General features: G+C 39.8%; 1 protein-coding gene across 7 annotated transcripts in view; it reads left to right on the top strand.

Annotated features, from left to right (window-relative positions):
- The window catches only part of DOCK4 (dedicator of cytokinesis 4), a 488,246-nt gene that overhangs the window by 359,964 nt on the left and 102,696 nt on the right, over positions 1–25,586 (top strand). For 4 of the 7 annotated variants that reach the window (XM_069764796.1, XM_069764794.1, XM_069764800.1 and 1 more), the window contains 5 exons: positions 1,736–1,884; positions 11,359–11,444; positions 17,666–17,692; positions 18,385–18,480; positions 25,054–25,114. In XM_069764796.1, coding sequence (XP_069620897.1) covers positions 1,736–1,884; positions 11,359–11,444; positions 17,666–17,692; positions 18,385–18,480; positions 25,054–25,114 — 419 coding nt within the window. The remainder of the gene's footprint in view (positions 1–1,735; positions 1,885–11,358; positions 11,445–17,665; positions 17,693–18,384; positions 18,481–25,053; positions 25,115–25,586) is intronic. The other 3 variants (XM_069764797.1, XM_069764795.1, XM_069764799.1) reach the window with 1 other exon arrangement.

Genomic DNA, 25,586 nt, shown 5'->3' with positions numbered 1-25,586 from the left:
CGGGTGTGTTTCTACACTGTCCAGTCTGTACGAGCGTTGCGATTCTACAGTCCAGTCAGTGCGAGGGGTGTGTTTCTACACTGTCCAGTCAGTACAAGGGGTGCGTTTCTACACTGTCCAGTCAGTACAAGGAGTGTGTTTCTACAATGTCCATTCAGTACCAGGGGTGTGTTTCTACAATGTCCATTCTGTGCAAGGGGTGTGCTTCTACATTATCCAGTCAGTACGAGAGGTGCGTTTCCACACTGCCCAGTTAGTACGAGGGGTGTGTTTCTACCTTGTCCAGTCAGTACAAGGGGTGCATTTCTACTCTGTCCAGTCAGTAAGACCTTTGCGTGTCTGCACTGTCCAGTCCGTACTACAGGTGTGTTTCTACACTGTCCAGTCAGTACTACGGGCATGTTTCTACACTGTCCAGTCTGTACGAGCGTTGCGATTCTACAGTCCAGTCAGTACGAGGGGTGTGTTTCTACACTGTCCAGTCAGTACGAGGGGTATGTTTCTACACTGTCCAGTCAGTACGAGGGGTATGTTTCTACACTGTCCAGTCAGTATGAGAGGTGTGTTTCTACACTGTCCATTCAGTACGAGGAGTGTGTTTCTACACTGTCCAGTCAGTAATTAATGTGTAGGGATACACCTCTTTAACAGGAGACATGGTAACATACAGTAATGTCACACATTTTCTAGAGGATTAATAGAGGAACAGCATCGCATAAAGTCATAAGAGATGATGAGCCAGTTAATTAATGATTAATTCGAGCAAAACAAATCTCAAGAGAATGTACCGTTTCTCTTTAAGGTGGTGTATCTGTAGATAGTTTGAGATAATTTTTTTTTTAATTATTTAACGATAAGACCATATCTATCTTTCCCCATAGTTTGTAAGCTTGCGAGCAGGGCCCTCACTCCTCCTGGTATCTGTTTTGAACTGTATTTCTGTTATGCTGTAATGTCTATTGTCTGTACAAGTCCCCTCTATAATTTGTAAAGCGCTGCGGAATATGTTGGCGCTATATAAATAAAAATTATTATTATTATTATTATTATTATTATATCTAAGTCGCAATTTAAATTCCATTCAGAATCATTTTACATTGGCTTATGTTCTTTTTCAATTGCGAAAAACTTTGATACTTGACGAGTGAGCCTAGATCAGCGGTGACTATAACCAGGCTCGGACTGGCCCACAGGGTAACAGGGCAATCCCCCGGTGGGCCCCTGTGCAGATCTGGGCCCCCAGCCACCCTGTATGAGCAGCACTTGGCATTATTATTATTATTATAATTCACTTGATTCTCTCTGTACAGAAAAAGCAGCATCTCATCATTAATTAACTAAACTACCCAGTATATTGTTAAATAGAGATATAGATAAATTTGTGAATGGGGTAATGTAATATTTGTATGTAGGTGAAAAGTGGGCCCCCCAAAGTCAATGTTACTGGTGGGCTCTTCACACCCCAGTCCGACACTGAGTAACACTGTACAATATGGTGTGGGTTCAGGGATGGACCAAACAGAAGAGAGACCCCATGCAAGAACAATATTTGGGCCCTTTGCAGTCTAATAACTCATCATAATGCACAGTTCCACCAGCTTTGGAAGTTTAAGTGGGTCCCCATGTCTCTTAGGTTCCTGTGCAACTGCCCTGCTTGCCACAATGGTATGTCCACCTCTTTCTGAGATTTACAGTTGCTCATTTTCTCTAGTAACTGAAACTGTTATTTTTGCAGGTGAACACAAACTTCATTTTATCCCAGCCTTAATTGGTCCATTCCTAGAGGTTACTTTGATACCCCAGCCTGACTTGAGGAATGTAATGATCCCTATTTTTCATGACATGATGGACTGGGAGCAAAGAAGAAGTGGCAACTTTAAACAGGTACCTAATATATTTATTAAATAAGAAGTATATGCACCTGGCATATCATCAGAGAAAATATTGTACCATACAAGTATTTAGAGTAGCTAATGAACAATAGAGGTTAAGATGGCAAAGCCTGAAATATACTCACTTTATTCAGAGCTTAAAGGGAACCTGTCAGCAGTATTGTGCAGAGTAACCTACAGACAGTGTCAGGTCGGCGCCGTTATACTGATTAATATGATACCTTTGTTGATGAAATCCATCTTGTGGTTGTTGTGTAATATTTATTTTCAGTTTTGAGTTAATGATATGCTTGTGCTACAGGTCGGCCTATGGGGGGTCTTCATGTGGTGCTCTGAGTAGATATTCATAATGCAGCCTGCTGATCAGGGGATCCCTCTGTGACCCGCCCTCTAGTTTATATAATGAACATTATATATACATTATAAAATTAAAAAGAAAAAAACCTTCAGCAGGTTCCAGCCGTGGCACCTGTGCTGCAGCATAATTGCTTGAGTAATGTGCATATAATTATTATGGTAGAGGTTATCCTGATATTTAAAAAAGAAAAAATCAATTTTAAAATGGCTCCCTGCCGGTAGCAGCTTTCGGTGTATATAGAGGTGATCCAATAGCTGCTACTGCGCAGGCGTGGCCGTGCCATCTTGGAGGAGGAAGCAGTAGCAGCTATTGGATCACCTCTATATACACCGAAAGCTGCTACCGGCAGGGAGCCATTTTAAAATTGATTTTTTCTTTTTTAAATATCAGGATAACCTCAACCATAATAATTATATGCACATTACACATGCGATTATGTTGCAGCTCAGGTGCCACAGCTGGAGCCTGCCTGCAGAAGGTTTTTTTTATTTTAGCATGTTTGTATATATAATATTCATTATGTAACCTAGGGGGCAGGTAACTGAGGGATCAGTGACCTGTCAGAAGCTATACAGATGAATATGAAAGCAGAGCACCACATGAACCGTCCGGAGCACGAGCATATCATTAACTCAAAACTGTAAATAAATATTAACCCCTTTATGACATGCGCCGTACTAGTATGGCGCATGTCATGTCCTTCTCTTTGCTGCGGGCTCCGGTGCTGAGCCCACATTTTTCCTGTCACATGTCATCTGTTTTGAACAGCTGACATGTGTCCCAACAGCCGCTGGTGGAATCGCGATCGCTGACAGCAGCATTTAATGTGATCGTGCCGGAATCACATCACTAATCCCGCCATCGGTGGGGGTCACCACTAGGTCAGCATGACAACCAGAGGTCTTCAGCAGACCTCTATGGTTGTCATAACCAGATCGCTATAAGCGCTGCCTGTTGGTCGGCGCTCATAGCAAGTGAGCATTTCTGCTACATACAGGCGACCTGATCATCGCCTGTGTGCAGCTGAGGCGATCAGGTTATCACAGCTTCTAGTCTCCCATAGAGACTATTGAAGCATGCAAAAAGTAAAAAAAAAAAAAAAAAAAAGTTTTTAAACATATTATAAATTTTTTTTAAATAAAAGTTCAAGTCACCCCCATTCAAAAAAATATATATAAAAATACACATATTTGGTATCGCCGCATTCAGAATCGCCCTATCTATCAAGCTTTAAAAAGAATTAATCCAATCTGTAAACGGTGTAGCGAAAAAAAAAAAAAGTCAAAACTCCTGAATTACGGGTTTTATTGTGGCCGCAACATTGCATTACAATGCAATAACTGGCTAACAAAAGATCGTATCCACAACAAAATGGTATCATTAAAAATGTCAGCTCAGTAGGCAGAAAATAAGCCCTCACCCAGCCCCAGATCATGAAAAATGGAGACGCTACTGGTCTGGGAAAAAATATATATTTTTAACAAACTTTGGAATTTTTTAAACCATTTAAATAAAAACAACCTACACATGTTTGGTATCTGTGAACCCATAATGATCTGGAGAATCATATTGACAGGTTAGTTTTAGCATTTGGGGAACATGGTAAAAAAAAATAAAAAAAAACAGTTGTGGACTTGCACTTTTTTTTGCAATTTCTCCACACTTGGAATTTTTCCCTGTTTTGGAGTAGACAACATGGTAAAACCAATGGTGTTGTTCAAAAGTATAACTCAACTGCCAAAAAAAAGCCTTCACATGGCCATATTGATGGAAAAATAAAAAAGCTATGGCTCTCGGAAGAAGGGTAGCGATAAACGGAAATGCAAAAAACGAAAAAGGGCTGCGGTGTGCAGGGATTAAACAACCACAAGATGGATTTAATCAACCAAGGTATCATTTTAATCAGTATAACGACGCCGACCTGACACTGTCTGTAGGTAAGGCTACGTTCACATTAGCGTTGCGCCGCCGTGCGTCGGCGACGCAACGCACGCTAAAACGCGCGCAAAAACGCGCGCGTTTTGCGACGCGTGCGTCGTTTTCCGACGAAAATCGGACGCACAGAAAATGCTACATGTAGCGTTTTCTTGCGTCCGACGCTAGCGTCGGAAACGACGCACGTGGCGAAAAACGCCACCAAAACGACGCACGCGTCCCCTATGTTAAACATAGGGGCGCGTCGCCGCTGCGTCGCCGGCGCAACAGCGACGCACATTGGCGGAACGCCAATGTGAACGTAGCCTTACTGTGAAAAATCATGCTCACAGGTTCCCCTTAAAGCACCAATTTCACAATGCATGCTGCACATGTTTTAGATGTGATGATGTTGTACTTACTTTGAAAATCTATGTGAGAATGGCTCTATAATCCTTTTAAGTTTAAAATCAAGTTCCCCCCTCTTATCCTGATTGACAAACTCCTCAGTGTCCCTCCTCCCTGCTACTGTTGAAATCTCTAATTGCTCAGTGTAAGCTGCAGCTGTAAATCAGATTGGGTGGGTAGAGATTGAGTACACTTGGACTCATGAACTGTCTCACTCTTTAGGCAAATTTATAAAATGCTTATTTTAATGTTCGTATTATTCAGCCATACTGACATGGATTTTCCTAAGTAAGTACATCAGCCTCATGAGACCTAAGGGACCTATTTAATACTGTCTGCAGTTTTTATTGTGAAATATGGTGATAGATTCTCTTTTTAATAGAAAAGCTACTGAGTCTTAAATGTTCTAAGTGTCCAAGGCCCCTGTGCATGGAAGGCCATTAAAAGTTCCTATTAGAAAGACATGCAAGACCGCCCCAATATTTTGTCTGACCTATGTGTACTGTGTTAACCATATTTATTTAGGCCCACAATACAAATTATGCTATAAATGTAAAGCGGGAACTGACACTTTGAGAAATAGCCGCAAACACTACTGATTCCTAGAATGGTGGCACCAACCTAAGCACCAAACTCACTTTTTGGTTTCCAGTAATCAGGGGAATGTTGGATGTGTTCTGCAGACTCCTCTTGCCCAGGAGACTGTAATTACTGTAAGGTCTGCATCATTTTTCATACAGTTTCCTAGAAGGTCATGACAACCACCCTTGAGTATACAGGCAGGCTTCAGCTGTATGCAAGAAGACACTTATGGCTCCCCGATCTTTAGGACTTTGCCTGTGTTTATAGGTTTTGCCTGAAGTATGCCTTTAACTATTACCCGTCAGCGGTTCAGTCTGTTTATAGATTTTCATTTAGCAGTATTTTCTTTGTTAGGTTGTAATGGTATTTTAGTGATCACAGACTTGTATACATTATCAGTATCAGTTTCAAGCACTTTATTGAACAGGAGACATAATCTTGGATCAAAGTGGCCTGTATTTATTTAGGCCAAACAATTTTGACACTCCAGTACGTTTCCTATTTTCCAGCTCAGAGGTTTGCTAAGTGTTCCAAGTACTTTTTCAGCTCCCACTCGATTTTTCTCCTGCTGTCTGAAACCATTTCTTTACACCCACCATCATGCTGCTCCATAGGAACATCGATTTGAAACATTGTTTAACTCGCACACAATAAATGACTTTGATTTCTATGCAGGAGCAATGCTGTTAACCCTTGGGCTGATATCCTCCAGTCCATGGTTATTAGTAGCAATCACTTAGTGGCAAAGTGACTGTGCCTATTGGAAATAAGTGGTATTTACTAATTTAGGGTATGTCTATTTCATTGGTAAATCCTTACCATCCTAGGGAGCTACTCATTAATTCTAACTCTCTTATTTGATATGCGGAGTTAATAATTTCTTCTAATCAATTACTCCATGATTTGTACTCTCCAGGAATACGTGGTTACCTATGAATGTACATGAGCATTTTTTAAGGCTGTGTTCATGTCGGTGTTGCCAAAAAACGCAAACTATTTTCTTTGTTAAATTTACAAAATCCTTATCCAGTTACTGATAGCAGTTACTGATAGTGGTCTATCAGGTGCCATTGGTGGTCTCCATATGACAGATGCACTTCAGAGCCATTGTTTTCTTAAGGCCCCTTTCACATATCAGTTTTTTGCCGTCAGTCATAATCCGATGGCTCGACGGATCCGTCGCAGATTGTGAAAAACTTATGCAACGGATTTGTTTTTTCGACGGATCTGACTAGTGGATCTGGCGAAATAAATCGCCGGGTGAGTATTTTAAGAACAGCGGGCGGGCGCACAGGTGGTGGGAGGGGGGTGGGGACATGGATCTTTATTGTAAACACGAGAAACAAAAAAATAGGAATATTCATATCTTCTCTACAGCAAACGCTGCTGCAGAGAACATATGAATGGAGGCTTCAGCACCAGATGCAGGGGATAGCGCTAAACTTTAGCGCGGTCTCCTGCACGGTGCGTGTGGTACCCAGTGGGCACACAGGCGGCACACGTGTGCCACACTGATGTGCCACAGAAACGCAGGGGCACACGGACACGGATAATTCCGGTACCGATTTTTCCGGTACCGGAATTATTTGGACGTGTGAGACTGTCCTTACAGACTGTTATCTCATTCTGTAGCCAGCAGGAGACATTGAAACTCACAGGTTACAGAAAGCAAAGGGTGCACAATTTTCAATTAAACAAATTAGCAAAAATCATTTTGATCCAAAGCTATCTAAGAAGGTTTTGACCTAAATTGTAAACATGGCCATATACTGGAAAATAAAGTTCTTTTTTTGTTTGCTTGTGGAGGCTATTTAAGCAAAAGTAACAACCAAATGCTCCGCCATATTGATTGTCACTTATGCATTTTCATCTCAGAAATTGAGTGCAAAACTGTCTGACTGTTGTTGGGTAGACCAGCCAGACAAATGACAGCTGGTCATCAGTTTAAGAACCCATATGTCTGCACTTATAGTGTTACAGATTTACTAATGGAAAAGCAGGAAAACGTTTGTCTGATTATCGGCTGAACCTTCCCATACTGAGGGGTACATGTGACCGTCTAATGTGTAGGGGGGTCCCGAAAAAGGACTGCCAGAGGATATAAAAGTTCCGGCATGTCTAATTTCAGACTGCCAATGTTTTAGTTCGCCAGATATGCCTACCAGCAACTCTCTCATAGAGATCACAGGCCCGCTCGGCAGAGCTAGCACTCCTGCATATGGGAGATTCGCGCAAAATTGCTAAAGACCGAACCATCGTTTGACAGACCGCAATCTGGGGTTTATGGGCTGATTCATCAAACAGTTTACACCAGTTTTTTGACATAGAAAATGCACCAGTTTTTTGAAAATTGGTCGCAGCTCAGCGCGTCTAGCAAATTTATTATAATGCACTAGAAAGGTGGCATAAATTGCACCAAATGTATACATGGGCCAACTTTATTAACTGTAATCTGTCAGTAGGATCAACCTTACTAAGCTGTTTATATAGGCATTTGGGTATTAGAAAGTTGAATAAAATTATACATTGATATCTGTGATCTGATGTTTTATTCCAAAGTAATTCACATTTTTCTTAATATATAAATGAGCTGTTAAGATCTATGGGCCGGACATAGATTTCCCTGAGAATTTGTCTCCCTTGCTTATTTTGATCCCTTTCCGACATTGGACGTAATAGTATGCCCATTCAAGGCTCCCCCGTTTGGTAAGGGCTCCAGCACTGAGCCTGCACCTTTCCGAGCACATAACAGCTGATCTATGCAGCTGACATGTGCTCGCAACAGGCACAGGTGGAATCACGATCCACCCGCGGCTTTTAACTAGTTAAATGCCGCTGTTAATCTTTGACAGTGGCATTTAACTTGCGCTTACTGGAAGTGTGTTGCTAATCCTGTCCATAGGTAGCCTCATCACATGATCACAGGTCACCGATGGGTCGGCATGACAACCAGTGATCTCCAGCAGAACTTATGGTTGTCATTGCTGGATTGCTATGAGCACCACCCATAGCAAGTGAGCATTTCTGCTACACACGGGCGATCTGATCATTGCCTGTGTGTAGCAAAAGTGATCAAAGTACTGCAGCTACTAGTCTCCCATAGATACTATTGCAGCTTGCAAAAGCGAAAAAAAAAAGTGTTTTTAAAAATATAAAAAAATACAAATCATCCCCCTTTGGCCTCATGCAAAATATACACATATTTGGTATCACCGCGTTGAGAATCGCTCGATCTATCAATATAAAAAAGATTGCTAAATGGCGTAATGAAAAAAAAATCAAAACGCCAGAATTTTTTGATTGCTGCTACATTGCAACAAAATGCAATAACTAGCAATTAAAAGATCATATCTACACAAAAATGGTATTAATAAAAATGTAAGTGTGGCACGCAAAAAATAAGCTCTCACCCAGCCCCAGATCACGGAAAATGGAGACGCTACGGGTCTCAGAAAATGCCGCAATTTTTTTAAAACAAATTTTGGATGTTTTTTTTTCACCACTTGAGTAACAAAGAACCTAGACATGTTTGGTATCTGTGAAGTTGTAATGACCTGGAGAATCATAATGGCAGGTCAGTAGTAGCATTTAGTGAACATGGTAAAAAAAGAAATGTGGAATTGCGCTTTTTTGCAATTTCACCGCACTTTGGATTTTTTTTTCCTATTTTCCAGTACACAAATGTTAAAACCAGTGGTGTTGTTCAAAAGTACCACTTGTCCTACAAAAAATAAGCCCTCATATGGCCATATTGACGGAAAAATAACAAAGTTATGGCTCTGGGAAGAATACCACTGGTCATTAAGGGGTTAAATTAAAGGAGGCGTTACCAGTGTGAGACATGTAATGACTGACAGTCTGCTTTCCTAACCTACATATCTCACACTGGTGACGCCTCCTTTCATTTAAAATTAGCTTTGGAGGCAGATTTTCAGGGAGATCTATGTCGACACAAAGATTTTAATGGGTCATTTACAGATGAAGAAAAACGTGGATTTGTTGACAATAAAACATCAGACTGCAGATATGAAGGTAGCATTTTATTCAACTTTTTATGACCTACATGCCCATATAGATGGCTCAGGAGGGTTGATCCTACTGACAGATGTCCTTCAAGAGGTGTATGCCTTCTATTGAATTTGGTGCATCTTAGCCTAGTGCACATTTCATCAAGACTGACTTTCAAAATGCTACTCTTGATTTATCTGCTCATAAATTTCTGGAATATGGACACATTTTCATTCCACAAATTGTCAAAATCATCATCTAATGGTGAAGAACTAGCATGCCAAGACATGGCCACTACATCTTTTGTATAGATAAAGACTTGATGTTTGGGCAAAGGGTAGAGTTTGGAAATCACATGAATTGTAAAATGAGAAAACATTTAGTAAACAGACAGATAAATTAGTGAAGATTGCTGAGGAATCCTTTGGATTCTTGTAATATAAAAATACATTTCACTTAACGCATTAGATTGATTGCACAGAATAAGGATAGGTACAGTTGTGCTCAAAAGTTTACATATCCCGACAGAAGTTTTGCTCTCTTGGCCTTTTTTCAGAGAATATGAATGATAACACAAAAATTTGCAATCATCAGCCTGGAAGCTGCGCATGGGACGTACTTGGACGTTTCAACATGACAATGATCCAAAACACAAGGCCAAGTCGACCTGTCATTGGCTACAGCAGAACAAATGAAGGTTCCGGAGTGGCCATCTCAGTCTCCTGACCTCAATATCATTGAGCCACTCTGGGGAGATGTCAGGCGTGCAGTTCATGCTAGACAGCCCAGGAATTTACTGGAACTAGAGGCTTTTTGCCAAGAACAGTGGGCAGCTTTACCATGTGAGGAAAAAAAAAGAACCTCATCCACAACTACCACAAAAGACTTCAAGCTGTCATTGATGTTAGAGGGGGCAATATACAGTATTAAGAAATTGGGTCTGTAAACTTTTGATCAGAGTCATTTGGATGTTTTGGGTTGTCATGATTTAACAAGAGAAAGCACAGTAGTTTGACAATAAATGGCTTCACCCAACCACTAGCCATATCTGGAGAAAATTTTTTGGTGTTATCAGTCATATTCTCAGAATTTTTGCTTTCTTGGTCTTTTTTCAGCCAGGGAATGTAAACTTTTGAGCACAACTGTATACTCATGTAGAGATGAAGACCCTTATTCCAGTAATGTGTGTTATTACTAGAGGACTAGTAAACCTGCTGCTATGTAGTCCTGCTTATTCATGATCTCTACATAACACCACCCCACCACTGACAGCTTTCTGCATATGCACAGTGCACACCGAAAGCTGCCTATCAGTGGTGAGGGCATTCAAAGAATTGCGGATAAGACAGTAATTCTATCAAAGTAGCCCAGTAGGTGCTATGTTGCTGGGCCAACGGTCTGTACATAAGATGGGGTAGCAAAAACCCAGTGACTGATTCCCTTTAAAGGTGAAAAGCTTCAGAAAATTGAACCCTGTAATAAATGCATTTTGGCAATATGATATTTCCTGTATTCTGTAGTCTAGTCAGTTTCTAGAATTTGAATTGTATTGGAAGAGTTGGGAAGCGTGACACCATTTAGTGTGTACACTTCTGTACTCGGGGGCTTTCTCTAGTAGCTTAGCCCTGCTGCAGTGGAACGCTCAGATTTTGGATGGATCGCTCTTCGTATTGCTGGTATATATGGAATCTATGTATATATACCAAATCTGACCTGTGCACCGCAGCCGTAGGTGAAGCCATTTCTGTACTGGACCCTGTTTTTTTGTACTTTTTCTCAATGCCAAGTTCTTCTTACCCATAAGTGTTTTATACAGTTACATGAACCTTTCTTCCTGCATTATTTGACCCTGAGTTCTAAAAAGCTGATGTTCCTTTCCATTAAGTTAAGGGGTGTGAATGAGGAGTAAGAGTACTGTGCGCTGCGTGAGCCGGAGCCCTGCAGGAGCAGGCATCTAGTGCCGGCTGCTCTCCTTTCTGCCAGAATCCATATATAGCTGGCTGCCTTAGCATCAGCATCCTCTGCTGGTACTGTAACGTGCCGAGTAGTGCTGAGAGCGTTCTCAGGGAAGGGTGACAGCTTAGCACCGTAGACAGCTGGATGCTGAGTTTTGATTAAGGGAGCACACCGCGTGCGCTGCGCCCCGGAGACATGCTGGCACAGTAACACAAAGCACCTTTTATGTTTGTCTTTGAGGTTGAAGCAAAGCTAATTGATAAACTGGATAGCCTGATGTCTGAAGGAAGAGGTGACGAAACATACCGGGAGCTCTTCAACAGTATGTAAGTAATACTCCATACAATGCATATCTGACAGATGGGGGGAACCTCTATGGATGTGTAACTAGGACAGTAGTATGGGAGCTACTGTACGGCTGTGTGGGGGCTGAGTTGGAGTATATGACATTTTCTAGGGAAGGTAAAAAAAATAGGATGACTGACAGATGCTTCATTTAATGTGTTGGTTTAAATAGCCAAGAAAATGCGGTTTGTCATCTGTGTGTGTTTTTCCTAATGATTTGTTGCTTTTAGCACTGTCATACTGCATGTGTATATTTCCATATATATGGATATTAGATTCCAACCCCCAGACTGCTTTTCTTGTTGTCGCAGGAGTATTGGTGTAAGCATATGGACAGGCATAGCTCCTGCTATTTGTGTATGGGCATCTGCTTCTGTCCGCTCTCATGTGCCTGCATTGTGTGATCTGTGAGATCGCTCAGTGATCGGCTTTATCTAATGAAATGCCATTAATGTATCACCTCACCGGAATAACCTCTGCTTATATCGTGAGAGCTCCAGGTTTCAGAATCCAAGTGTGGAGCGCAGTACATTGCAGAGGATTTAATTTGACAGCAATGCAACAATGTAACATAGGATTATTTATCTACTTTTTTGTTCTCTAATTTCAGATGAATGTGAACAATATAAAAGGCCAATCCAGGATAAATCCAATTTTAGAGCCATGGCTGAACTAATACAGTGCAGTATTTGAGGTCTATTTAGGAAAACATATCTTTTTCTCGTTATGTGGGCAGCGGTTGGCAGCAACTAATGTAGTGCAGCTGCCACCTGAAACAAATTGTAGTACAGTAAAGAAGAGTCTTTTGAAGTAAGGCGGCAATGCTAGTGGTGCATTCAGTCCTTTCTATCTGAATGCAGAAACAAACATAGAAATCCATGGCTGTGTTACCTACGTTTAATGTAGAACACATAGTTACATGTTAATATGGTGAAAGAAAACAACAAACCCATGTCCATCAAGTAGTGGGAAAGTAGTGCCATGTACAATCCAGTTTAGTTTAGGTTACATAGTTAATACTGTGGGAAAAAAAGATACTGTCACGTGCACAATGCATGATCCAGTCTGTCCCCAAGAGCTTATTCTTCCCACCTGGTCCAATTTGTTCATCTGTTGGACCAAATATTAAAAAAACAACAACTTTTTACACATTTTCATAAGCATTGTTATTTTCTTCTCCATAAGCTTTGTTTCAAACCTTCAACGGTTCCCACTGTGATCAGTTCTTGAGGTTGCCTATTCTGTAGATTCTTTTTGTATAGGCGAATTGTGTACAAGTTACCCATGCCCCCCACTCTCATTTTTACCCAAGACTAAATATAATAATCTTCCTCATAACAAAGATCTTCCATGTAGTGATGAGCGAGTGAGCTCAGATAAAGTGTTAACACGCTGGTGTGCTAATAGAGTACTATTTTCGCGACACCGTGGCTGCATGTCTCGAGGCTGTTCAACAGCTGCAACACATGAAGGGCTTGCCTGTTTGTTACACAATCCCTACATGCGACTGTTGATCAGCCATGAGACCTGCGGCCACGGCAACGCAAAATAGTATTCGAGTACACCAAAGATACTCTTAGCACACGAGCATGCTCAGATGACACCTTATCCAAGCACGCTCGCTCATCACTACTTCCATACCATCAGTTCTGTGGCTCTTCCTTGTATTTTTTTCTAGCTCCAGGACAATTTTTTAATGAAGTGGTGCCCAGAACAAAACTGCATATTAGGTCACACTAAAGTATAAAGTGGTAGTACATCATCTCTGTGTCTTGACTTCATACCTCTTTTAATACATGCCCATATCCTGCTGGCCTGAGGAGCCACTTTATAACATTGCATGATGTTATTCAGTCTATGATCAGCACGTTCTCCCAGATTCTCCTCTACAAGTGGCTCTCCTAGTTTTATTTCATATGATGCCTGCACATTATTAGTGTCTAAATGAACGACTTTACCTTTCTCCACATTGGGCATTCATGTGGGAGATGAAGGCTCAAACACTGTTTGTCCAAGTCAACCTATAACTTTTGAAAGTCTTCCATAGACTGCGCTATACTACATAGTTAGTTGTCAGCTTCAAAAATAAAACTTATTTTTGATCCTGTCTTTTATATAACACTGAACTAACCGGAGACCATTCAGAATAGCAGTTATTCACCACAAGTCTCTGGTTGCAGTCTTGAAGCCACTTTTCAGTCCAATTGTAAACCTTACATTCTGAACTTTACAGACCTTAATGTGTTCATTAGGTGCCTGCATGGACCAGTGTCTACTTCCTTTGCAAATGTAGAGTCCAAAACACCATATTCATAGATACCCCTGTCCAGGTTGCTACTCACCTCTTCAGAAAAAAAACTACTTAGTAAGCTTTGTTTCACTAGAACTGCTAAATGTTTTGCTTTTTCTCCCGTTTTTTTTTATAATCTCATTCATTATGGGCACTAAAGCCCTATTCACCTTTTTAAATTTTGCGAATGTGTTCAAGAAGAGTTTTATCTTTTCTTTGGATAGCACACATACCCCTTATAATATTTAGGTCTTTTCATATGCCTACTTTTTAATGGTCCACAACCCCCCTGGCGGAAACGTGTTTGAAACTTCAAAGATTTTTTTCTCATATGACCACACAGAGGAAGGACAGCTGTAAGGCTATGTGCACACGTTCAGGTTTTTTCGCGGTTAAAATGCTATAAAAACTCATTAAAAAATGCATACATTATGCATCCTATCATTTAGAATGCATTCTGCTTGTTTTGTGCACATGATGCGTTTTTTTCCGCGAAAAAAACGCATCGCGGTAAAAAAAGCAGCTTGTTCATTAATTTTGCGGATTTTCTGCGTTTTTTCCCGCTATTCTATGCATTTGGGAAAAAACGCACCAGAAACGCATGAAAAAACGCGAAAAAAAACGCATGCGGATTTCTGGCAGAAATGTCCGGTTTTTGTCAGGAAAATTTCTGCAAGAAATCCTGACGTGTGCACATAGCCTAAAACTGATCTAGCACACTGATGAAAATAGTTGCATTCTTTGCGTACATGGTCTTTAGTCATTTATTATTTTAGAAGTGTCCTAGTGTAGCACATTTGGGTTACAACTGCATTGTCTGTAATTGTGGGGAAAGTCAATACACGATAACTGATCACCCTCCAAGGTGCAGAATATATATCTATAGATTCTTTTTTTCCTACCCATTTTTTTGTATTGAAAACCTTAACAGAAGTGGGACATTTCTGGATCCCGTGAGATGTATCTGGATCTTGGATTGTTGTTGGATCATAATTTTTCAAAGCGTAGTGACCTACAGAAATGAGAGATTTTGTTTTCATCGCCGCAGCTGAATGATTTACATCTATTAGCCAGCATAAGTACATGTGGGGGTTGCCTGGCTGCTAGGGAATCCCCACATGTAATCAAGCTGGCTAACAGATGTAAATCATTCAGCTGCGGCAAGAAAAACTAAATCTCCGAGCGCTAAAAAATACTCGGAGGACCCCCGAGCATGCTCGAGAAATCTCAAGTAATGAGTAAATTCGCTCATCACTAAATATTATCCCTCTGCCTCTGCTTGCATACAGTGTTAACATTAATTCTGTTTTTTTCGACCACCGGAATAGACAAATGGATTTTCAAAACACAAGTGGAAAACAAGCCTAATCAGCGACCCTTGTATACATACATGGATATTGTTACATATCTGTCTTGATTAGTTTCTACTTGTGTTGACTCTCCGCATGGTTACTCACGGAGGCAGGTCAAGTCACTGCAATTGGAGATTTTGAAGAGATGAAATCTCACCTTGGTCTAGCTAGTTTTTGCTGCAGTTTTTAGCTTTAAGGCTAAGTTCACACTGGGCGTTTTTGCTGCGTTTTTTTTGCTGCTTTTTTATGCTAATTTTCAGCTGCTTTTTACCGTACCAGCAAAACCTATGAGATTTCAGAAATCTCTTGCACACACATTGGTTTTTTGTCATCAGTATTTTGTACGCTACTTGGTTTTTTGGATATAGGGCATGTCACTTCTTTCAGTGTTGTTTTAGCGGTTTTCACCCATTGTCTTGAATGGGTGGTGAAAAATGCACCAAAAACACAGATAGTATGTTTTGCGGCACAAAACAAATCTAGCATGCTAAAACTGCCGCAAAAAAATGCAAGAAAAACCAAAGAAAACATGTTTTTTTCTGCAGCTTCTTTCCTGCCAAGTGATGAGGTTTTTCTGCAGAGAAAAAAAAACAATGGATAAACACCTAGTGTGAACTTTCCCTAAAGCCAGAAGTGGATTCTTGAGGAATAGGAAAAATGAACAAAGGACTTAAATTACATACTAACATAGTAACATAGTTATTAAGGTTGAAAGAAGACTTTAAGTCCATCTAGTTCAACCCATAGCCTAACCTAACATGCCCTAACATGTTGATCCAGAGAAAGGCAAAAAACCATGTGGCAAATAGAAAGCTCCACTTTGGGGAAAAAAATTCCTTCCCGACTCCACATACGACAATCAGACTAGTTCCCTGGATCAACGCCCTATCAAGGAATCTAGTGTATATACCCTGTAACATTATACTTTTCCAGAAAGGCATCCAGTCCCCTCTTAAATTTAAGTAATGAATCACTCATTACAACATCATACGGCAGAGAGTTCCATAGTCTCACTGCTCTTACAGTAAAGAACCCGCGTCTGTTATTATGCTTAAACCTTTTTTCCTCCAGACGTAGAGGATGCCCCCTTGTCCCTGTCTTATGTCTATGATTAAAAAGATCATCAGAAAGGTCTTTGTACTGTCCACTCATATATTTATACATTAAAAAATTAAATTTACTATTCAAGAAACTGTATCAAAAACTGTAGTAGGTTCTCCGAAAGAAAGCTGGTGTAAAACCACCCTTAATGGGAAGAATATGAAACACAATAATCTATTTCCAGTGATGTCCAAGGAATGCCGTAATAGGAACCTGGAAGCATCCGTTGTGCTTTGTGTATTGATCCACCAATATAGATCTTTTAGAGGACAGCCACAGGATGGTTCTGTAACTCCTCACTGACGAGCTAGCCATGTAGCTGCCCGTGACGTGGGGCTAAGATGTATTCACTAGAGATTCTATCAGATTTCCAGGTCTATAGCAAAATGATGGCTCTGTAGAGGTAATGTGTCATAAATTGATTTTTTTAATGCTGTGACTACTAATCTTTGACAGAGAAATATACTCCTAAGTGACAATGATCACTTAACAGGCAAACATAATCAAAGCAAAAGTATAAGGAGCCCTCCAAACAGCCATGCACATCCCACTCTCATGGATACCAGGGGGAGTATGACACTGGGGAACAGATAAGCTACAGTACATTCATTTTGTGTATAGTTGTACATGATGAATGAACTACTGGGCATCCACAGATAGGAAGAAGTCTGTTGCCTCACATGGACATTTCATTGGAGTAGTTATTGATTACGTTGCATCAACTTCAACTAATTGTGCTGGAAGGCAACGTGCCCTCTCATTACATGTAGCACATCTATAACCAATACTCATCCATCAGTGTAGTAAAGTGTGCAGGGATAAAGCTTGGACAATGCGGAATGCACTGTGATTATATGTGTAATTGAAGCTATATTTACTGTAGGTACAAACATGTAGTGTAAGCGCGGAGGTTTATAATAGAGTGCAGAAGACCATCAGATTCTCCCTAATAAACAATGGGTGGTTATATAGAAAGTACACTCAATAAATAAAATTAAATGAGCCGTTTGTAAATACAAGAGCCAACATTGAATATTATTTATTTTATATATATATTAATTTACTTACGGTACTTATTTTTTCATTACTTACTGCACAACGTCCCTCAATTTGGCGTCTAAGCACTTGATTATGTCTGACTATCTTGAGATTACTACAAGGTGTAATCTATATAAAGTTCACTGAGACAGTCTTTAGGAAGTCAGCTGAATATACAGCGTTAACCCAAAATCTGCCAACATAAGTACTACAGACCAACACTACTGCTATAGAGGAATTACCTAACTGGTTCTCGGATGCCTATCAAACATGATTACATTTGAATTCTTTTCTTGAGTTGCTGATTTTTGTTAAATATCCCAATTAAACATTGAGTTCTCTTTATCTTTATCTACCACATGGCTTGTTTAATATTTGTGGATAATCTGAACATTATTTTTATCAATGCTTCCTGGATTAGAATTCCTTTGTTTGGGCCATATCCTAGGTAAGATATTTTCACCAGTATAGTTTTATTTACTGCAGCATGTGGGAAGTCAAAGCCAAAAGGGGACACTCTTATTTTTCTTCAAACCGTCTGGTTGTTCTGCATCAATGGCGCATTATCTCAGTCATCTAGGTAAGGGTCTGCCAGGTGGAGCCCCAACACTATTGCCTCCCCTTATGTACGGTATCTGGTACAGAACAGCTTTGGGTGCACTTAATACGCCGACTCTTCTGTATTCTGTGGAGAGTAACCTCATTATGGCAGCCACAAATATTTTCAAAGTATAAACCACAGCGGAAATGTTTGTGTATTATATCAGTTATATCCCCTGCTACGATGCACAATGGCATATAACTATGGTTCTGACTAGTTTTGAAATTTTAAAGAAATTAAAGCATAATTGATGACTTAAGAATAGGTCATCAGTGTAAAAGGCACAACCACTTTAATAATCTGAATATACAAGCTTCATTCCAACCAAAGTTGGGACAGTGTGTAACATGTTTGGAAAGCGAGAATATAATGAGTTGGAAATCTCCTATATATAGATTTCCAAAACATTGCATTCTTGTTTGTTTGTTTTACATTTTACAGAGCAGCCCACCTTTTTGGGAATTGGGGTAGTATTTGCATTAGTAAACATAATATACATAAGAAGTGAACATTTTTTAACCAAAGTTCTTATCCTGCAGCTTGTTAAAGAAGATTGAACGGGAAACATGGAGAGAAAGCGGCGTATCTTTAATTGCCACTGTGACAAGACTCATGGAGCGATTGTTGGACTACAGGTAAAAGATTTAATCTGTTCTCTGAACTGCCTAATTCACGAAGTGCAATGTCAGCATTTATACTTTCCCTGTAATGGGACACGTTTATATGTATGATCTGGGAATGCCCTCTTACCGAGGCTTATTGAACTGATGTTTAAGACTTTCCTAATAGAAATGTGGGTTCTTGGAGGTGTGCTCTCTGATTAGCAGTTTACTAGATTTAGTAGTCAGAGATGCATTCTAACTTCACCAGAATTCATTATAGTTAAAGGGAACCTGTCACCCCCCAAAATCGAGGGTGAGCTAAGCCCACCAGCATCAGGGGCTTATCTACAGCATTCTGGAATGCTGTAGATAAGCCCCCGATATATCTTGAAAGATGAGAAAAAGAGGTTAGATTATACTCACCCAAGGGCGGTCCCGGTCCGGTTCTGGTCCGATGGGCGTCGCGGTCCGGGGCCTCCCATCTTCTTACGATGACGTCCTCTTCTTGTATTCAAGCCGCGGCTCCGGCGCAGGCGTACTTTGCCCTGTTGAGAGCAGAGCAAAGTACTGCAGTGCACAGGCTCCGGGCCTTTCCCGGTGCCTGCGCACTGCAGTACTTTGCTCTGCCCTCCCTTTAATGTTCTGCATCAGGAAGACTATCTTTCTTAACTGGAGCTTTTCTGTTTCTCTTTGAGCACATTTGTTGGAAATGGTCCTGCCCATGTATAAGCTAACTTAACTTAATAACCTTGAGGGCACATGCAAAGATTGTTACTGATTTTGAATGCTCAAACAGTCTTTGACTCATTGACTGCCCTGCACATCTTAATGAAGTACTTCCATTATTTATTTATTTATTTTTTACCCCCTAAGCCTGTGTAAATGCAAGTGTAGTGTAAGTGTATTAATATCATCGACTGCAATCTCCTCTGGTGTCAAGAGCCATTCTGGTCCTCTTCTGAGTCACATGACTGTTCTTATGACATTCCAGTTTGAACTGGGCTTTCCGTGAGCCAGAAATTACTTTTACAATGTAAGCCTATGGAACGTCTCAATGAGGCACCATAGGCTTACATTGCAAAGGAGACTTCCAAGTCACGCATAGAGTGATCCGGAGAGCCAGAAGAGCTGATATCACTCATAGGAGGACTGGAGTGGTGCTGTACGCCAGAGAAGACAGCAATCAATGATATTAATACATTTACGCTACACTCGCATTTACACAGGCTTGAGGAGAATAAATAAAAAATAACGGGCAGTTGTGGGGGTTTGGGTAATATCTGATCACCTGAATGATTGTCATGGAACTTTAGCATGTGATTTCTTTACGATACTTTGTTAACCCCTTAACAGACATCAATATGCCTTTTAAAAGGCAGCCGTTAAGGGGCCTTAATCCTCAGTGCCACTTTTCACTGCTTTTAAACTAATAGCTCCCCAGCTCTTGAAAATCCCGCAGATGACAGCTTAACACCCTGCTATATCGGCCTGATCGATTTTGGAATCAATCGGGGCCAATTAAGCCCTTAAATTGTGACAGAGGCATTTAAGTCGGTAAAAGCCCCTCTTTGACAACATCGCTCTTTCCCGTAATCGTAATCATGGATGCCATGATACCCCAAGGTCATCTGAAGACCCCACTGTATGGTGGCCAGTTAGATCCTGCTATAAGTAAAAGTGAAAACAAAAAGTGAAATCAAATATGTAGAAATGTAAAAAACACAAAGTGCACAGAAATCACCAAAAAGCCGTTTTGCCACTAAAAATGCAGATTTTGTGTGAATACAAAAATAAACAAAAAAGTACATAGAATTGCAATAGCCACATCTAGAATAACCTGATTTTTTACAGCAGTCATGTTATTTATTCCGCACAGCGAAAATCGTAGAAAAAAATAAAACATGCCAAAATGTTGCTTTTTCATCATACTGACACGCAGAAGAATTTAATAAAAGTGATTAATTAGTGTATGTATGTATCAAAACGCCAAATCCAAATTGCCCCACAAAGAACAAACTCTAGTATGTTGTAATAATAAAAAAGTTAATTCTCTCAGAATGTAGCGATGCAAAAACTATATAAATTTGGTATTGCTATAATTGAACTTACCCGAAGAATACATTTTTTTTTTTTTTTTTTTTGCTGTTCTTGCACTTTAGGGTCTGCACATATGTCACCCGCAAACTATTCTAGCAAAATCTGTGCTCCAAACACCAAGTAGGTCTCCTTCCTACTCAGCTCTGACGTGTGACCTAACAGTAGCTTCCGATGACCTATTGCGTTGTGGGGTCCAGTGTCACCTTTTAACCCTCGTGTAACTGACAAATTTGCTGCTTATAAAAAAAATAAATTTTTACCACTAAAATGTTATATATAAGTCCCAATGTAATAAAATTCTATGAGGCACCTGTGGGTTCAAAATACTCACTACACCCCTGGATGAATTCCTTAAGCAGGGAAGTTTCCAATATGGTGTCAATTGTGGGGGTTTCTGCTGGTCTGGCACTTCACAGGCTCGGCTAATGGAGCCCACAATCTACTCAAACGGAATCTGAATTCTAAAAGCCAAGTAGAGCTCCTTCCTAGTGTAAAGCCACATATGGGATCCTGCCACATTCTGTAAAAATTCCTAACAAATTGTCCTGTCCATTTTCTCCTATTACCCCGCTGTATGAATTAAAACTTTGAGGTTAAAGTAAAATTTTAGCAGAAAAACTGTACGTTTTTCATTTTCTTGGCCCAATCTTATAAAATTCTGTTATGTAGTTTGTGTGTTTAAAATGCTCACCACATCCATAGATAAATTCATTATGGGGTTTAGTTTTCCAAAAGGGGTCACTTGGGAGTGTATCTGCTTTTTTGGCACCTAAGGGGCTCTTCAAATGCAAAGCATTCTTCGCTTTCCGAGTTTTGCCAAAATGGGGTCCATTGTGGGGGTTTCTGCTGTTTTGGTACCGCATGAACTGTGCAAATGAGACATGGTGTCTGAAATGTATTCAAGCCAAATTTACATACCAAATAGCAAATGTTGCTTCTTCCATTCCGAGCCCTGTGGGGTGTTGCCATGCTCAGAAGAAAGTGTTTAACAAAGTGCAAGGTATACTTTTTCATGTTACCTCTTGCAAAAGTGAAATATTTGGGGCTAAAGCAATATTTTTGTGGAAAAAAAAAATTAAAATTAAAATTTTCAATATTGACAACTTAATGTGTACCAAATTCTGTGTAGTACCTGTGGGTTCAAAAAGCTCACTATGCCTCTGGGTAAAATAATTGAGAGATGTAGTTTCCAAAATGGGGTCACTTGTGGGGGTTTCTGCTGTTTAGACACTTTAGGAGCCCTGCCAATGCGACATAGTGGCTGCAATCTATTCCAAATGGTGCTCCTTCTTTTCAGAGTCCTGCCATTTGTCCAAAAATGAGGTTTATGACCACATGCGAAGTATCAGCGCACTCAGAAGAACCTGTGTAACAAATTTTGGGGTCTATTGTCTCATGCTGTCCCTTGTAAAAGTGAAAACATTGAGGCTAAAGCAATATTTTAGAGGAAAATTTAATTTTTCTTTTTTTGTTCATTCCAATAAAATGGTATAAGTTTTGGGGAGTTTGCAATATATAAGGCACTCAAAGTCCATTTAAATCTGAATAGGTCCCTAAAGAAACAGGTTTTGTATATTGAAAAAAATGCAAAATTGCTAACCCCTCTAATATGCTAACAATATAAAATAATGCAGATGTAAAGTAGACATATGGGAAATGCTTATTATTAATTATTTGATACAGCATGACTAACTGGTTTAAGGATATAAAAATTGAAAGTTTGAAATTTGCTAATATTTCAAAATTTTCACCAAAATGATGATATTTTCACAAAAACTGCAAAGCATATCGAACCTAAATGTACTACTAACAAAGTGTCACTAAAAGACATTCACAGAATCACTGGGATACATTGAAGCATTCCAGAGTTCTTATCGCATAAAGTGACAGTGGTCAGATTTAAAAAATTTGGTCTTGTCATTGAGGTCAAAATTGATTTGCTCTGTTAATACATTTTGTTTGTATCCATGTAAACTATTTTGGATACTGATTACCTGAAATGTAGGCGTAATTTTTTTTAATATATTAATAATGTTGAAATTTAAAGATATAAAAACTATTTAAGAAAAAAATGATTCAAATGTCATACTATGTGATATTCTGTAGTTTTTTTATTCTGTTCAGTAGGCCTTCCGGTCTGTAGTTGTCGCCTCCAATGAGACAGCCAGCCAGCCTAATTACCAGTATTCTCTTCATTAAAAGGCCAAAATCATTCTTTATATTAGTCAGAAGAAGAACGCTAAGCATTCTGCCAAACCTAGAATGGAATTCAAATACTGGTATAGCATTAGAAACATCAGCACCCTAAATACAAGAGTGCCCTATGAGAAAGTCATTAACTACAGTTCTATGATATGTGAGATAGCTGAAGATAGAGATTTCGAAGATATATTGACGGTACCATATCTGACCCCCTGCACTAAGCTGGCAAATGGCATCACTGTATATACTAATAAAGCATCTAGGAGACGTAGACGGAAAATTTCCTATGCTGTCATATGCGCTAGTCATGTGTCAGCATAGGAAATGTTGATCTGTGTCAAACACAGTCCTGGGATGTTTTCTTTTCCTAGAAAATGTATTTAAATGGCACTATCCTGCAGCTGGATTATAACTCTGAATTAATATTTGTTACTAATTTTACCAACCTTTAGTCCTTATTAAAGTGACTGAAGTAGTAAAATTGCTAGAACGTTGAATAACTTAATGAGCCAGAGGTTTCTTTTTACCCTCAATATAGATATGTTACTATATTCTATTTTCTTTTTAAAGATAGAATCACTCCAGAATCTGTTAGGATATTTTTACTATATAGACCAATCAAGGCTGTGCATAGACATAATGGGACCCCATAGCAGAGGTACCGATTGGGCCCCCAACTTTACCTCCCAGAAAAAAATAAAATAAATATTCTGCGGGCTCACTGCAATTTGATATAGTCACTGAAAGTCATATCTCCGATGTTTACAGCAAAAGCAAAGCATCACCTTTTGAATGCCCTCCGTTTTACCACCCTCTAAAGTACAGCTTTTATGGCCCCCATAAAATATGCCAACAGTGGTCCGCCCCTGGGTGAGTATAATCTAACGTCTTTTTCTCCTCTTTCAGGTAACATCGGGGGGCTTATCTACAGCATTACAGAATGCTGTAGATAAGCCCCTGATGACGGAGGGCTTACCTCGCCATCGATTTTGGGGGTGACAGGTTCCTTTTAAATGTAATACATGACCCTGTTTTGAAACCTTAGCAAGGACCTTTTATTGGATTTTCTAATTTAAACTGAGTACCTCCTCTAATTTCTGCTTTTCACTGAATGTGCAACAGTTTTTCTTTTTTTTTTCTGTGCACCTTTCAAAAGTTATGCCCTCCTGTAGCAAAGAAGCAAATTTCCCTTTCAACCAAATGAGCGTATACCGCAGAACTCTGTGGACATTTTTTTTCTCCTCTATGACAGAAATTTTGTAGTATGTGCCCAGTTGAGTAAAGAGCAAATTTGCATCTTTATTACAGTGGGTATATCTTTGGAATGGGGCAAAGAAAAAAATAGACATATACACCTTCTGGTGGCGAGCATTAAGACAGCAGGTAGCCAGCCTCAAACTACGCATATCCAGCTGAAAATGATGTATGACAGAGCACACTGTGACTCTGTCTGCAGCATTATTGTCAATTACCTCATCTGCGCAAATGCCCATATCCCATTTTGGGGCGGTTTGGACATAAGCCCCGGTGGAGCCAGTAAACAGGGTACAATGTGATGTGAACATTGCCTAAGTCTAGGATTGCATTGTGTTTCTCGTTGGTAATTCCATCTGACCTTTAATAAAACAGGATTGTAACATGCCACCAGTGGTTATCGAATGGAGTCCATAATAGTAAACTGTGGGCTACATTCAGCGTCGAACTGGGGTGCCAAGGGCCCACCAGTAACCAATTCTATGGTCTCACTTTTCAACTACATGCAAATGTGACCTTATTCTCAATCACAAATATGTATAACAGTGAACTGGGTAGATTGTTACATGAATAAGATGCTTTCTCTATCTGTATGTAGTGATTCATGTACAATATATTGTGCCAAGTACTGCTCAAATAAGAGGGTGGTGGCCCAGTCTGCCCAGGGGCCCACCAGAGGATTCTCTTGTTCTCCTGTGGGTGACTTTTTTCCGTCTTCACATCAGGCTTTGAAGCCAGGAATAATATCACAGTAGACTACTTATTGTTTCCAACTTCAAAGATGGAAACAATATTTTCAAATTTTTTTGGGGGGGGAGTTCAGTCACGAATATGTGACCAAAATGTGATTTTGACATATCTTATATCAGCAGCTCCCTGACTTTCAGTTTCAGTTCTTTAAGTCCACATCGAAGATTCCTGAAACAGCAGATCTCCTGAACTTTCGGTCATCTGGATTTCATTTGTTGCCTTATATTCATAAAGATGCTGTGTTTCTTTTTTGAGCCATTATCTTAAAGCCTTTTTGCCAAGTGTTTCACTTTTTTATTTTAGAGACTGCATGAAAATGGGAGAAGTAGATGGAAAAAAGATTGGGTGCACCGTTAGCCTATTGGTAAGACACTCATTGAGCTTTATGACACATCCTGCTTTAATGTCTAAATGGAGATGTCTCACATTCCGTTCTGCACGTTATTTAATTTCCCATTAAAACCACCTCAGCGGCAGTAAAGCAAATCTATTCAGAGTGTAATGATGTGAAATGAACATTTCTTGCAGGTAACAGAATAGCTCAGCTCATCTGCTTCGTTCTTATAACCCAGGCAATTACTTGTGAAGGCAATATTCAAAAGTAAAGATTTCCAATATGCAGACAATATGTTGTTATACCACTGACTCTGGGGAAAAGCAGACTGATAAGATGTGAACCTTGTCTAAAATAATGAGGTGCAGTTATAACCATCATAGCAGAAACAACGGAGCTTGACATCAGGGCAAGAATTGTTTTATTTAGCAATTACAATGCAGTTGCCATTAATTTAGGTCCTTTAAAGGGAACCTGTCACCCCCCCCAGGCGTTTGTAACT

The sequence above is a fragment of the Ranitomeya imitator genome, chromosome 4, assembly GCF_032444005.1.
Source record: "Ranitomeya imitator isolate aRanImi1 chromosome 4, aRanImi1.pri, whole genome shotgun sequence".
In the NCBI taxonomy this organism is placed as follows: domain Eukaryota; kingdom Metazoa; phylum Chordata; class Amphibia; order Anura; family Dendrobatidae; genus Ranitomeya; species Ranitomeya imitator.
The sequence above is the reverse complement of the archived record's forward strand: the minus strand, read 5'-3'. Positions and strand labels throughout refer to the sequence as shown.